Genomic DNA, 16,564 nt, shown 5'->3' with positions numbered 1-16,564 from the left:
TCTTCATTCAAACTACCACCATTTTTCTCCACCTGGATTACATCAATAATTTCCTGACTTGTCTGATTCCAATCCCCCTGCTCTACAATCTGTTCTGAACACAACAGCCAGAATTAGACTTTTAAAATGTAGGGTAGCTCAGTTACTTAGAATGCCATGTCATCCCAATACACCAACGTGGTAGGTTCAATCCCTGAGCAGGGCACATACAAGAAACAGCCAAAAACTGCGTAAATAAGTGTAACAAATCGGTTTCTTTCTCCTTCTTTCTCTCTCTCTCCACTCCTCTGTCTCTGAAATGTATATTTAAAAATGTAGGTCAGCTGATGTTACTGCTGAAAATCCCCCAGAGGCTCCTCATTTCTCTCTGAATAAAGGCCAATGTCTTCAAGATGGCTTCCAGGACCCCATACAGGCCGAACCCCATTATCACCTGACTTTATATTCTACAACTTGTCCCTTTGCTCTTTCTGCTTCTAAGAGCCACTTTGCTATTCCCTGAAAATATACTCCTACTTTTGATCTTTTGCAACAGCTTTTCCTTCTCCTTACAATAAGTCTCTCAGATAACCACATAATTAATTTCTTATCTCTTTCAAGTCTTGCTCAAATCTCATTGTAAGTATGAGATCTGAGCATGTATACTCAAATTTAGTGTGTACTAAATGTGTACTCATTTAGTATGTGTACGTACTAAATTTACTGTCTTTACTAGTATGTAAACTACATAATTACAAAGAATTCTTTATTTTTGAGCATCCTCTTTTAAATTGTACCCCTGCCCCACAAATGGCACTCCAGACTCCCTATCCTAATTTACTTTTCCTTTGTTCTCTATCGCTCTTACCAACTTCTAACCTACATAAATTTATATACTTATTATGTATTAGTCTGTCACCCTTACTATTATATAAGCTTGATAAGGGTAGGGATCATTTATCTATTTGATTTAACCTAAGCATTTAAAACACTTCCTGCATACAGTAGATTCTCAAAAAAAATTTGCTCAGTGAAAGAATAAAAAACTGAATGAAAATCATCACTTAGTCATTTGTAGTAGATTTCACCAAATCAATACAAGCATTTTGATGAAGGATCATAAAACATCCTTTTAGAACAATTACACTGTTATGTGATTTTGATGTTCAGAAAGATTAAACATAACTGTGTGTATAGTTATCAATACATAGAGATATATAAATACAGATATAATCTTCTACTGTCATACACATAGGTTTAGTCCCAGAATTGTCACTGGGTAAACTCAGGCAACTTCTCAGCCTCCCTCAACTCCATCATATATAAATTGAGAAGTCAAGTGTTTTTCAGAAAACTACGAATTTCACTTATCAAATATGGGAAAATATAACATGATCAATTATGACTTAAAAAAATGAAACGTATTACAGTATGTTAACTATATTCCAATAAACATAGTAGAAACTACATCAGCCAAAATATTGAGAGAAAAGTTGAAGCATAAATCAAAAGAACTTTCCCAAAGTCATTGAGAATTTGATATATCCCCAATATCCTCTTCTGAAACTCCAACATTTTAATAAATTTTTGGGAAAAAGAAATATATTTTGTGTAAACTGTGTAAAATATATTAATTTCAGAAATATTAAAATCATTTTTAAAAATATGCTTTAGAATAGAGAAAATACTAAAGTATAGCAATAGTCATGTTTATTAAAAGCTTTTTAGCAAAGGAATATGATGATCTGTGCCATATAGTATTCTAAATGTTTTAAAGATTATCAATTTTAATTCTCACCATAACCACATGAAGTAGGTACCATTATTATCTTTTTTTCATAGATAAAGAAAAACAGGTTACAAAATTTAATAACATATCCAAGCTTGTCAGTAGGATATGCTTCCAAGTTGCCTCATTCCAGAGTCTGTGCTCTTGGCGTCTACACTGGACTGATGATAGGAAGACATGCAGAAGAACAACCGAAATGCAAGAAGTCTCCTCCTTCAACTTTGTATCTCAACAGGAGAGCAGTTAGCTAATATTCGTTACTGGTTTTGATAACAAAACCAATATTAATCTTACTGGTTAAGAAAATCCTGTCTAAACTACTAATTCATGAATTTAAATTTCTTATCAAAGTCTAATAACTAGAGAAAACACCTATTTCAAGTAAGAAAGAAATTAAACATAATTAAAAAAACATTTGGATATTAATACTAAATAATACATATATACATATAAATATGTATGACATATAAATGTGGGGTTATATGCATATTTATATGTATATATAAAATTTTTTACTATATATTAAATAGATTTAAGAATGAAAACTGACAGATATAAATCCTGAGCTACTGATTATCCTTTGATTTTTACCTGCATTCTCAGAAATTGCTGAGAGGAATATTACAGGAGAAAATTATCCTCAAAAAGTGTTATCAAGCTCAATCAATGATAGAAAACCCTCTACTGAAATAAAAAGCAATTGGATTCAGCTGCTACAATGTTAAAAGAAAAGGAAGGGAGAAAAAGAAAAGAAAACAAGTGTGGTTGCTAGAAAGAGCAACTTAATGGGATTGTCAAAAGGATTTGGAAAAAGAACACTGGACCACAGTATGTAAGCTTGAGACTCCATATGCACCAGGGCGTGTCTACCGATACCTGGAGAATGTCAAAAGTTTGTAGTATTAGTTGCCATATGTGAAAAAACAATAATAATTATAAGTAATCAAAATAGAACACGATGATAAGAAATAAGAAAAATTTATTATAATTTAGTTTCTTACTTCTTTGCTCTTTGCAACTTCTGCAATAGCAGCAGTCCTTTGCTTTTCAAATTCATCATTATCATTTGCAGGCTTGACAGGCATTGTAACTTGCAATGTCTTCCTTCGATCAAGTTCTCTGCTATCCATTTGGACATGAGATACACACTTCTGGTAATAATAAATAAAAATCAGTCACTTCAGTACTTCCCAAGGAGATTCAAGGTTTACATAATAAAGTATTACTTCTTCAAAAAAATTTCTATCACAACAGCTGAGAGCCCATAAAAATACAATTCTTTATCATACATTTAAAAAACAAAAGGAGAAAACTGATTAAAGTAACTTTTAAATAAGTGTAACTGGTAAATACAATGGAAGGCTTCACAAAAATGTGCCCCCCCTAAAACAGGGCCCATATTCACAACACATAAGAAAGCAGGAGATCTAAGTTTCATTTTAGGAAAATAACATACTTTAAATTTCAAAAGATCTAGACTATTGCACAAGAAAAATAAATTGAGGTTTTTATTAAGTGCTTGATTTATTACATTATGCCTTAATATCCTTATGAGGGTTAAGTAGTAGAGTTATTTTAACATATAAAAAGATGTATCTGAACTTATAAACTAAAAGCTAAAAACAAACCCTGCCCCTCAATCAGGATGCAAAGTTTTTTATTTTTAGTCTCATAAAATAAATTAAGAAAGTCATCGTTGCTTAAAAATAAGCCCCGAATTCTATTTCTTCCTTCTACTTGAAGCAGTAAAAATTCTAAAAAATAAACCTTTTCTCAACTCATTGATAAAACAAAGGAAACATTCTCTCAAACAAATGTCTTATACAAATACAGATTTTGAGCAATAAAAATAAATATATCCTGTAGATAGTAATACACAGTCAGTATTTCTCCCTTTAACCCATCCATATACAAGCTAAGATATGATGAAAAGAATTTTTTACAATGAACTTCATAAACAAATAATATTAGTGATACTATAACTTTTATTACCCTTCCTAAGGCAAAAAACTGTAAAACACACTTCAAATTTTTTAAAGTAATTAAATCAGAAATCTGAGCCATTTATAAAAGAAATATTATCACTGGAATATATAAGGGGAAAGCATATACTTAGAAACATATCATTTATCACTTTCAGATACAAACTACTGGAATATCTGCACTGGTTTTACTCTGGGGTTTTCATTACACTAGTAGAAGGGAGGGCATCACCAACACAGATCCCACCACAGGGCGTCGAGCCTCCTTTCATCTTCACTGTGTCATGTTACAAAGCACAATAAAAACTGACACATTTTTAAATTCTTTCAAAACAGACATGATGCTGGATTTACTTTAATTTTGACTAGACTCTACAAAAAGGTTTTTGAAGAGGATACCATCTGATCCTACTCATTTATCTTCTGATCATCCTTTTCACACGAGATCCTTTTTAAGCTGTAACAGATACACAGGTCTCTGTTTCCTACCTGTCGTGTTCCTAACCCACCTTCAGTACTCTCATCTGAGCCAGCAGTCGCAACAAAAAATAAAGAGCGAACACAAGGCGGAATACAAATAGCTAAATCTGGTGGCATCGTGCGGCAAAGAGCAAGCCGTCCTAGGGATTACTCGCAGACTCTTCAGGGATGCAGTAGGGGCAGACCAGAGGAGACTGCCCCGAATGCAGTCTGCTGCTGAGCACAGCCAGGAAGTCACAAGATACCGGCCAGCGGAGCAGCTACCTCAAGGTAACAAACATGCTGCGGTAACCTTTGGCTTATGTCAGAAGAGGATCAGTGTCACTGTGGTTGAAAAAGAAAATCCCTCTGAAAACAAAATTATGTCCCTGACTAACGTGGGTATTTGGATCAAGGAAGACAAACAGAACCTTGAGAGGGGCACCTGGGACAGCAGGCTCCCGGCAAGTGCCATGGTGCCCCTTCCCTGCCCCTTGTCTTCTCACATCTTGTCTCCTGTTGAAACTTTTGTTTTCTCATTCCCTCCTTTATTTTTAATAAATAAAATGAGAAATTATAGCATATTTTATCTTCTTTTGCATTTCTCTCAAAAAAATGCCCCACTACCGTTTTATCTTAATTAGCTATTCGTTGCTCTTCAGGTGTGTTTCTTAATTTCTTCAATCTTTGGGTTAACAGCTTTTGAGAAAAGCACCTGCATCAATGATTTAATTGCAGTAAATAAAAAAAACAATTATTAAATTCTTTAACTGACTATATTTCCATATAACTCTCTGACCTCTGAATGAATAGCTTGGCACAAAACTAAAAACAGCTTGATACAAATGAAAAATACCTCTTGTTGATTAAATTACATCTGCCAATATGAAAGTCATTACCTGTCCAAAAGGCACAAAAGGAGGTGGTCCACCTTCAGTTCCAATATTGCTTCTATTATGTTTTGACAAGCTCTGCGAAGAAAGTGAGTCACAAAACAGAAGATACACATTAAAAAATTCTACATTTATGATGCACCAGGAATCTACTTATTTTAGTAGATTTTTATTTAAAAAAGGAAAAAAGTCTTCCATAAATTATTTCAAACTACACAAAATACCTCATCCCTAACTTCTATAATTAGGCAGAGGCTCTCTCCTAATTTTTCCGTACAAAACACACATTCACAACCGCTTTCTAAGCTGCTCCCATAAGAACAAAACACAGCCCTGGCTGTGGGTCTGATTCCCAGTCAAGGCACATGCCTAGGTGGCAAGTTCTATCCCTGGTCCAGGCGTGCACTAGAGGTGACCAACTGATGCGTCTTTCTCACATCAATGCTTCTCTTCCTCTCTCTCTTCCTCCCTTCACTTCTCTCTAAAATTAATAAGCATGTCCTCAAGTGAGGATTAAATAAAAGAACAAAACACAGTAAAAAACCTCTTCAACAAGTAGCAAATTCAAACATAACGTACTTTGGTAACAAAAATTTTACTTTAACCCATATTAAAATATTTGTCTGATACAAATATTACCTGGAAATCACCTTTAAAATAAAATTTTTGAGACAGATAATCTATTAGCAAACAACGTACTTGTTATATTGCAATATAATAAGAAATATATATTTGGTCTTCATCCCCAGTTCTTGAAACAGGGTTCAAAAGTGTTTTGACTAGAAATAGTTTATAGGAATACTGATAACAGTGATTCTTATTTAAAATGATCAAATTGTTACAGTTTATAATATAGTGATTACTTTTAATTACAATAAAATGTCCTTTATGATAACTTGTTTTAATCAGAACACCTTCTTATGCCAGATATATGGAATGGATTAAAGACTTGATGATTCAAAATAACAAATAAAAAACAAACACAAAGACTGTTGAAAATCAGTTTATATTTTGAAGTATTCAACCAACCATTTGATATTTAATAAAAATAAACTCCCATCCCTCTATTAATTTTGTTTTTCCTTCAACCCTCATATTTAAAATTAAAAAGTTAACAATGTATTATAAATATGTAAAAAATTCTCCTGGCAAAAGCAATTTATCACATTATAAATTCCTTTGAAATGTTACTAAGAATCTTCAGAAAGATTTTTTTCACTTGTCTATTCCTATTTGTTTCATTTTTGAGATGTTAATATATATTGTTGAGCACTTATTGTCATTTTTTTCCCAACTGGTACATGACCTGACTAGGAATTGAACCTGCAACCTTTCAATCTATGGAATGACGCTCCAACAAATTAAGCCACATAGGCCAGGATACTAGTTATTTAAGAAAGCTTCTTAACTTTAAACATTTCTGTATATTTTTAATAATAATCATTACAAAAAAGTTTCCCTGTGTTCTTATAGCATATACAAAAATTATTTCAAAATGAATCAAAAACCTAATTAAGAGCTAAACACATAAAAACTTCTAGAAGAAAAAAGAGGGAGAAAGCTTCATGACATTAGACTTGGTATGATTTTTTGGATATGATGCCAGAAGAACAAGTAACAGAAGAAAACAAAAGATAAAATTGAACTTCATCAAAACTAAAAACTTTTGTGCATCAAAGGGCAGGATCAACAGAATAAAAAGAAAACCCATGAAATATAAAAAAAATCTGGAAATTATGTAACTGAGAAGAAATTTATATCCAGAATATATTCAGAAATCAAACAGCAAAAAAGAAAACCAAATTAAAAAATTGGCAAAGGACTTAAATAGACCATATGTCTCCGAAGAAGATAAACAAATGGACAATAAGCATATGAAAAAACAATGCCAAACATCACTGAGCATTTGGGAAATACAAATCAAAACCACAGGAAGATTCCCCTTCACACCTAATAGGATACTTAATATTAAAATATAAAGAACATAAAATACGGGCCTGCAAACCAAAGGATCGCTGTTCGATTCCCAGTCAGGGCACATGCCTGGGTTGCAGGCCAGTTTCCAGCACAGGATGCACGAGAGGCAACCATACATTGATGTTTCTCTCCCTCTCTCCTTTCCTTCCCCTCTAAAAGATAAATAAATAAATAATCTTTTTTAAAAAAAGAACATAAAATAACAAGTTGTCAAGGATGTAGAAAAATTGGATCCCTTGTGCACTGCTGATTGGAATGTAAGATGGTACAGTCACTGTGGGAAACCAAAGGATAGTTATTTAAAAAATTAAACTATAACCGTATGATCCCTGAATCTACTTCTGACTATACACCCCAAAGAACTGAAAGCCAAAACTTGAACAGATATCTATCCACCCATGCTCATAACAGCAATATTCACAATAGCCAAAAGGTTAAAAAAATACTAATGTCTACCAGTGATGAATGAACAAAATGTGATACAAACAGATACACACACTAGAATATTATTTAGCCTTAAAGTTAAGAAACTGTGACACATGCTGCAATATGAATGAAATTTGAAGACATTATGTTAGGTGAACTAAGCCAGACACAAAAGAACAAATATTGTGTGATTCCACTTGCACAAGGTCCCTGAAATAGTCAAATTCATAGACAGAAAGTCCTGTAGAATCATGGTTGCCAGAGATTGGGAGGAGGAGGGGAATGGAAAGCTGACATTTAATGGTACAGAGTTTCACTTTGAGAAGATGAAAAACACGTTTCTTCTTTTCTTCCCCTGTATGTAATCAACTTGCTACAGCTACAACACCTACATGTAGTTTAAATACTGTTCAATGTTCTCTTCCCCTATTTACCTTATAAGAATATTTAGGGTCTCTTTAATTCCAAAATTAACTCCATGGTTTATGATTTCTATGTGTACTACTTGCCAGATGCTCAAGTAATTGAACTCTCCATGGTTTCTACATCACTATGGTTACCAAATCAAAAAACATAAAACCAAAGAGAACTATAATTATATTAAGATGTTTTTAAACTCTTTTTAATCTAAATTTTTATTGCCCCCTTATAAGAAATACTAGTAGGCTTTCAGGAAACAGGGAAAAGATAGATAATAGGACACTACAAGGACAACTATCAAACTACTACTAATCTGTGTGCATGTGTCTGCATGCAGGTGTGTTGGGAACAAGGAAGTTCCTAGACTGATAACTGACTTTTCAGTCAGTGAAGTAGTAATAGTTCTGGCTTGGTTGGGAAATTATGTAGGATGTTGGTCTGACTTTAGAACATCTTATTACATTTTTTAAAGACTCTAATTATAATAAAAACTATAAACTATCAACTTGTAAAAGAGAGGACCACATAAAATGAGTGTGGTTTCGCTGGGAAATTCAAAGTTCATAAACTTGGCTCTTTATGTAAAGAGCCAACCATGTACCTGCTTTTGTAACATTTCCAACTAAACAACAAAGTTAGGAAGCATTATCTTATACTACACAGTGTAGCAGTCCAAAAGGTAACATATTATTATCATAAGGAATGAGTACTATGAAATAAAAACTGTGCTTAATTCTCATTATCTGCTTATCCCCCAACAGGTACACTAAGAAAATAGAAAAAAGCAATATATCATAAAATACCAAAGCTTGAAGTACTGCTAGGTCACTTGGCTCACTTAGGCAAGATTTAAGAATGGCACGAGAACATCAATTTTAGCTTAAAGGGTAGTTAGCTTTATGTGCTTTGTGAATCCTTCATTTCCCAATTATGTGTTATGATATTTATTACATGTAAGACTCAGAGCTACCATGTGGAGCTAAAGGAATGCTCAGACCATCACCTAATGGCAGTCTAATGGTTACCTTAGTATTTAACTAGAAAAGGGGAGCAAAGGGACTTAGACATTGAGCTTCATAAAATGGGATGCATCAGTCTGTCTGCACCACCAGGAAGCTACAGCTTCACACTCCAGGGGACCACAGCATTGTGTTCTGCCAAAGGGATTAACAGCCCTCCTTCCCCTCTGTGATGGACTGTTGGGGTGATACGGGGAGGTGCTGGCCCACAGAGGCCTGTCAGTTTAAGTAGGAGGTATAAACCTTACAGAAGCCCACAAAAACATGCAAAGTCGATTGGTTACTTTGAAACAGCACCTGGTCCATCCCAAACCCAAGCTCCTGGTCATAACCCCAGGGGAACAGACAAGTGCTGTCACTCGTCCACCTGGAACATGTTTGCCCCATGCACTCTCACGTTCTCTCCACAGCCATGTGGCCTTAGCAGCGACATGGCCAGCAACCATGTGGATTCTGCCACCAGAGAAGCTGGAAACACAAACTAAGATACCTGAATAGGGACTAAGACCACTTATCATCAAACACCTGCAGGCTCAAAAAAAACCAAGCTCTCTTTCTCTCCCGATGACCCTCACTGGAGTTGTGCACCATCTTCTTTACTCCGTGGCCATTCTGCCCTAGCAGCCACATGACCCATGGCTGTGGGGACTCCATACTCAGGCTCCAGGACGGAGCCTGAATACCACAGCACAACAATGGACTGCTGCTGCGAACACACCCTAAGCTAGCCGGACACTGGACTGGACCTGACTTTAAAATGGAGCAGAAACTCTGGGCAGTGGCTTTTGTCTTGGTCTTGCTGAGGACGAGGTTGGACATTTTCCTTGGTGAGATAGATGGTGATGGGACATTGAAAAGTCAGGAGGGAAATCCCCTTAATTGTACATCATCGATAAACCATACCACAGAGCCCCACCCTCCTGTGCTAGTCTCGGGAAATTTAATTCCTTGTGACACCATAAGAACTCATTTTCTACCGATAACATAATCATAAAACAAGTTACCCAACAGTTCTTAAAGTCCATTTTCTGATCTATATGGACATAAACCCCCCTCACAAGACTATTAAAAGGATTACATGATATACAGATGCAAGAACTCAGCACAATACCTACACACTGTTCAGCAAATATTTGTAGAACTAAACAAAAAATGACTCAAACAAAAATTCAGATCTTAAGATGCCTATAATCTATTAAAGGAGACAAGCAATAAATATAATTTTAATGCTAGGTAAAAAGTAATACACTCCTTAACATGGCTAAATTGTCCCAAGAATTCAATAAAAGAGTCACTGTTTCACTATGTGAAGAAACAAGCATTTGATCTGAGTCTAAAAGCACAAGGACAATTTGGCCAAGCAGGGATTTGGAAGGAGAACACAAGATGAATGGTATATAGTGGTACACTTTTTTTAAATTCAAACATAAAATTGAGGGAAGCATAGTGAATCAAAGAAAAAGTAGTTCCATTTGGCTAAAACAAGATCTATGCAAAAAAAAATTAGAGTTGAAAAGGCAAACTGGAACTAGGGCTAGGTTACAAATGGAACTGAATCCCAAATGAAGGCATTTGAAATAAAAGCAGGGTGTGATCTGCTCTGAGTTATGCTTAAGGAAGATAATATGGCAGAAGTGCATAAACTAGATTAGAACACGAGAAAGAATATGCGTAGAGATCAGTTAAAAGGCTACTGCAGCAGTCCAGGCAAGCGATACTAATACTTAAAACTACCATAACAGCAATCCATCTGGGGAGCAAGGGACTGACATGAGGTACAGCTACAGTGGATAAAGAGAACTGATTAATGGATGCAAAGTAGAGGAACAATTACTAGATTGACTAGATGACTACAAGAGTGAAGATACTATTAACACACATGGGGGAAACATCACCTAAAGTGACTAGGAAGCACCTAGTTACAAGAAACCCCTTCAGTATAGTGAAATTTTAACTTGTACTCACTTGTATGTATATATGTATGTATGTATGTAGATGAGAGAAATATGTATTGTGTTTATATATATGCACACACACTTCTTTTTGCAGAAACAATTATGTACATTACACACAAGTTATAACTGGTTTTGAAAACTAGTCAGTAAAACATAAATTTTCAAAAATAAGTTAGAAAATAGAAAAAATACTGAAAAATGACATCTGCATTAGAGGAACAATGTACTTAAACAAAAGAAGATAGTGTCTATAAAGACCCCTGTAGTCCATTCTATTCCCCTCTGACTCAAGGATCAATGTTACTACTCATTATGGGAAGGCATCCTTAAAACACAGAATGCAAGACAAAGAGTGTAGCGTTTTAAAAGTTTAAGACATTCTTCTTAGTTCACTTACTCTCTGTAACTCCCATTTCTCAATAAGGTGTTCCACTTCACCACCAAGAACTGTAGTGTTAGAGTCATTCAAGAGCAGGAATCCATTTTTTATGTCCACAGTGCCTGAGAGCTTAACTTTAGTTCCAGGTGGTGTGTTCAGGCTAAAGCAAAGGAAAAAAAACAAAGTTAAAACAAGTTGAAGCTCCTTCTCAAAACTGTGATTCGGTCTTAGATTATGACTTTGTCAAGTTCTTCAAAATCTGCTAACCTAAAAACTATTTTTTAGGAATAAAAAAAAATCTGGACAATAAAATTCACACCTCATAAATATGTATGGTAAAGATAAATATAATAAAAGATATGAAAGTTATTTTCTCAATAATGCCATGCTGCACAAATATGATCTGCTATTTTTTCTCTGAGCTTTGGCTGTACATTGCAAAATATGCTATATTACAAAATTAAATTTTATTATGGGTAAAGATATCTGACCAGTAACATTCCTAGAAATTTTACACCTATATGAGCTACCATAATCCACAAAAAATAACCTTAAAAAAAGATTTTATTTATTTAATTTTTAGGGAGAGGGGAAAAGAGGGAGACACAGAGGAAGAGAAACATAAATGTGAGAGAGAAACATCAGTCAGTTACCTGTGTGCACTCCAAAGGGGGACCAAATCTGCAACAACAGGCATGTGCCTTCATTGGGAATCAAACCAGCAATCTTTCACTTGTGGGACAACACCCAACCAACTGAGCCACACCCGCCAGGGCAAAACAATGCTCTTTCTTGTTAACCATGCAGTTAAAGATCAAATGAGTGTTATTTATTCTAAAACAGCGATTTTTCAAACAGTGAGGCATAGGAATTTTTAAAATATGCAATACCTGACTATTTGGTCAAAGGCACTGCCCTCTTTCCCCTCAGATTGCCAAATTTTAAAAAAATGACCACAGCCCACACACCAAAGTCATCCCACTGTGCATGAATCAAAACTACACTCGTACCTACTTTTTGTCAGATCAGCAAACTATTTAATGTTTTTTGCTGTGCCAGAGTTTTAGTAATTAGTTTATTTCTGCCATGAGATGAAAGAGGTTGAAAATTGCTGCTCTAAAACATACTAACTTTTTTGAAACAGTAGAGCTGGACTTGGAGATTATTATGCTAAGTGAAATTAGCCAGTCAGAGAAAGACAAATACCATATGATCTCACTTACATTTAGAATCTAATAAACAAACTGATGAATAAAAACATACTAACATTAAAAGAATTTTTCTATAATAGACTAATATTTTCAGTTTGGGAGCAAACATTACACCATAATCCCTTTTATAGAAACTGGAGACATTATGTTTATCCCACTACCAATCTTTTGGTAAAAGAATCAATAGATGAAATCCATTTTGTCACATAGGTTTATTCTAAAGTTAAAGCACATATACCAAGTCCCACTGCATCTACCTCTGCACATTTCACAAGGGAAAAAGCATTCCACATAGGAGTAAAAACTGTCCTAAAACACGTAGAATTAGAAAACCACACTGAAATGGCTTTATATTGTTCAGTGTTCTACCTACTGTCTATGCTACTCATGAAATTCACCAAGTGCTGATATATGCAACAGTAAATCAGTGAAAGCACTGGTCTATCAAAAAAAGTTGATAAAATAGTTATTAACAACAAGAAATAGAATATTCCTGTTTTTAAAGCTTCAAAGATTGCAAGACATTGTGTGTAACACACCCCTGAGTCAGCTCCAACTCCTGGCAGTCCTGTGAACGAGTGACGTCCACAGTGTCCTGTCCGCAACAGCCCTGCTCAGCTCCTGTGGGCCCAGGCCCTGGGGCTTCTTTTATAAAGTCCAGCCAGCTCCAAACCGGCCATGTGGTTTCCCCCTTTTCCTGCTGTCTTTTCTTTTTCCCAGCATTACTGCCTTTTCCTGCATCCTTATGATGTACCCAAAGTAGGAGAGCTTCAGTTTCATCTTTTTGTATCTCTAGTGATGTTTCAGGCTTAACTGGCTCTAGAATCTGTTTGTTCATTTCTCTGAAGGTTCAGGGTATTTTTATAGCTCTCCTCCAACACCATTTTTCAAAGACATTATCTGGTAAAAATTATTCTGAGGATCTCAAGCTTAATCATTCTTATTCATTACATGTAACTTATAGAATAAAGGGTCATAAACAGCCTTGTCTACCCCTGAAGTACAGTTCTTTTATGTTATATAAAGTAAACTTAAGACAATATCAATCTGACTTGAAGATCAGCAACAACCGAATACAGTCATACTAGGTGAAGACGTTCTTCCCAACTCCAGACAATCAGCAGATCCAAATTTTCATAACTCTATAGTCATTGTTCAGGGGTAAATGAAATAAGGACCATGGATACCACTCTGCCATACTCTTTATCTCTAAAGAAATTACTAAGAAACATATATTAATTACATAAAACCCATGTGTATTCTTCAAAATCACCTTTTTAGCCAATAATTTCTTACAAATTGGTAAAAATGTAGAAATGCATAAAATAAACATATAAAAAAACTACATAAGATCTTTAAAAATGGGATGTAAATCACTGGCACATTAAAATTTTGATACTATAACTTTAAAACTTAAAAGAAAAAAATTTAAATTATTTGAAGATGGTCCTAAATACAGCTGTAACACATCCCTCTATTCTTTTAATACTGTTTCTTCTGTTAAAAGTGTTTTTGTAAAAGATGAACTGTTAATATGTAACCCATAGACAAACAGCATATTCGTGAAAGAGTTCCAGGAACCAAAGGGAGCTGATACCAGCAACTGGATGTTATAGCTCCAGGAGACTTGCTGACTCTCAGCCATTCAACAACAACAACCCCATACCTTTTCTTGACCAGAGTCAAGATAATCATCAGAACAGACTGTATTGATTTAGATGTAGAAAAATTTCAACCCCCTCCCCCAATCTCCTTGTTCTGCCTTCTCTCTCCCTCCTAATAAAATCCTCTACCTGCACTGAGATGCTGAGGTGGTCTTTGGGACAGGAGCCTGCCACCTGCTCGGGCTGCCGCACTTGAATAAACCACCTTTTCTTACATCATCACACTTCTCCAGAGTATTGGCTTTCAAAGTGCAGGCAGCTAGCTGGACCTGAGTTTGTTATCACAATTTCATTATAATAACTGTCAGTTTCATATAATAACTGACAAAAACTTGCACTCAACAGATTATAGTCCTACTCCCACAAAAGAGTAAGTAGGTACTAAAATTTTTAAATAATGTTTACTGCATCACTTTCAGGGCCATAACTAACTCTAATTCAGAGAACATATTTTGGTTTAATTACTATTTTTAAAATATATTTTATTGATTATGCTATTCCAGTTGCCCCATTTCTCCCCCTTCATTCCCCTCCACCCTGCACACCCTCTCCCACCCACATTCCCCCGCTTTAGTTCATGTCCATGTGTTACAAGTTCTTTAGCTTCCACATTTCCAAGACTGTTCTTGCCCTCCCCCTGTCTATTTTCTACCTACCATCTATGCTACTTATTCTCTGTACCTTTTCCCCCGTCTCCTCCTCCCACTCCCCTGTTGCTAACCCTCCATGGGATCTCCATTTCTGTTCTTGTTCTAGTTGTTTGCTTAGTTTGCTTTTTTTAGGTGTGGTTGTTAATAACTGTGAGTTTGCTGTCTTTTTACTGTTCATATTTTTTAAAAAGATAAAAAAATAACTACTACTTTTATTGGCACCCAAACGTACCTTTACTCTCTCTGTATTGCTGTTTTAAGCAAAACAGAAAAACAAGAAAATAGGGAGAAGTGAGGCAAGACATAGGATGAAAGAGTGGAAAGAAGCACCCCAGAGAAATGCAATGCCCACTGTAGGCAACGCATTCCGTACCAGCTCCTTGTTTATCCTCCCTAGTGAGTTCTACCTTCCTTCTCAGATAACTACTAACCAACTGTATTTTGAAAATAGTCTCCCAAATCATTCACATGTTAGAACAGTTCCGAAAGCTGATGTTTCTACAACAAAGTAGACATGTTATTTCAATGAGTGAATGAGCAAGTAGCAATGATTTTTTTCAATTCTCGAACTGCAATGAATTCAAAGAAAGAAGGCAGTGGGAAGCATAAGAGACCCTCCTCTCTGGGCTAATCTTGTTTTCATTTACCTCAGAGAAATACTCAGCCATAAAAACAGAGAATGAGCCATTATGTGGCCAGTCTACCTTCTGAGTCATCTGTGAACTCCCTTTACATCTCACTGAATTTGTCAGAGGAAAGGCTGTATTTCTCACAAAAGCAAGAATCCTCCTACTCTTCAAAAAGCAGACAACATAATCACAAATTCAATAACCCCCCTTTGTGCATGAAAATCAACATTTTAGACAAACACGTATCTTCTAAGGAAGGAGGCAGATGCTGGCTGAAGGAAAGAAAAAGAAGGGGAATCCCTCAGCACAGTATATTCAAGGTCTGACCCTTCCACACTTCCTCCCATATACCTACCACCCAAGCTCCTCCAGAGGAATCTTGTCATCACCTCTTGTCAGAACAGTATGTCTTTGCATGTGCTATTTCCCTCTCATCTCTGTCAAAGCATCTATTCACATTTTAAGTCCCAACCCTGGGTCCCCTAAGTAAATTTTCTAGGCTCCTAATCCTTTCAGTTATATGTTTATTATAATTTATAAACCCATGTGCCTTTCTCATTAGCATGTGGGCTATCTGGCGGCAAAATCTAAACCTTGTTTACCTGTGTACCCCCAGCTCCAGATAAGGAACTGGAACACAATAGATGCTACATATTTATCAAATGCTTACTCAGGAGAAGAATACAGTCTTAAAATTTACATTAAATGGAAAAGCTCAAAATAGAAAACATAAACATATAAAATTACTAAGAAGACAAAAAGGGGGGTTTACAAATGTCTAATGAAAATTTCCACATCAGAAAATAGAACTCAATTGATCTAATGGGCACATTGAGGATAAAAGAGACTCTCCCACCCCTACCCCCACCCCACCCCCCACTGCCTGTCTCCATTCCAACAGGCCTGACTCTAAAAGCCTCTCGTGAAAATAGCCAGAAGAAGGATTTGGAAAATTCTCCCATTGTAGAGTTTCAGTAGGGTGGCACACAAACCTCCCTACTGTCAGTCATTTCTTCAGAAAACTCATTAGCCTATGAACTTTTCTATTACACTAAATAGTTGGTGATAGACACAGCTCATTGTCCAGGAACTAAACTGTAATGTAGTTAAAGAAATTCTTTTTGTACTAGGA

General features: G+C 35.5%; 1 protein-coding gene across 3 annotated transcripts in view; it reads right to left on the bottom strand.

Annotated features, from left to right (window-relative positions):
• Positions 1–16,564, bottom strand: part of TDRD3 (tudor domain containing 3) — a 174,780-nt gene that overhangs the window by 74,093 nt on the left and 84,123 nt on the right. For all 3 annotated transcript variants that reach the window (XM_037140540.2, XM_053665472.1, XM_053665473.1), the window contains exons 5-7: positions 11,297–11,438; positions 5,109–5,180; positions 2,770–2,919 (exon numbers count right to left, since the gene is read on the bottom strand). In XM_037140540.2, the coding sequence (XP_036996435.2) occupies positions 2,770–2,919; positions 5,109–5,180; positions 11,297–11,438 (364 nt within the window). The remainder of the gene's footprint in view (positions 1–2,769; positions 2,920–5,108; positions 5,181–11,296; positions 11,439–16,564) is intronic.

Source organism: Artibeus jamaicensis, unplaced genomic scaffold (genome assembly GCF_021234435.1).
Source record: "Artibeus jamaicensis isolate MK-2021 breed Jamaican fruit bat unplaced genomic scaffold, CSHL_Jam_final contig_415, whole genome shotgun sequence".
In the NCBI taxonomy this organism is placed as follows: Eukaryota; Metazoa; Chordata; class Mammalia; order Chiroptera; family Phyllostomidae; genus Artibeus; species Artibeus jamaicensis.
This window is presented reverse-complemented; position numbering and strand designations above follow the sequence as displayed.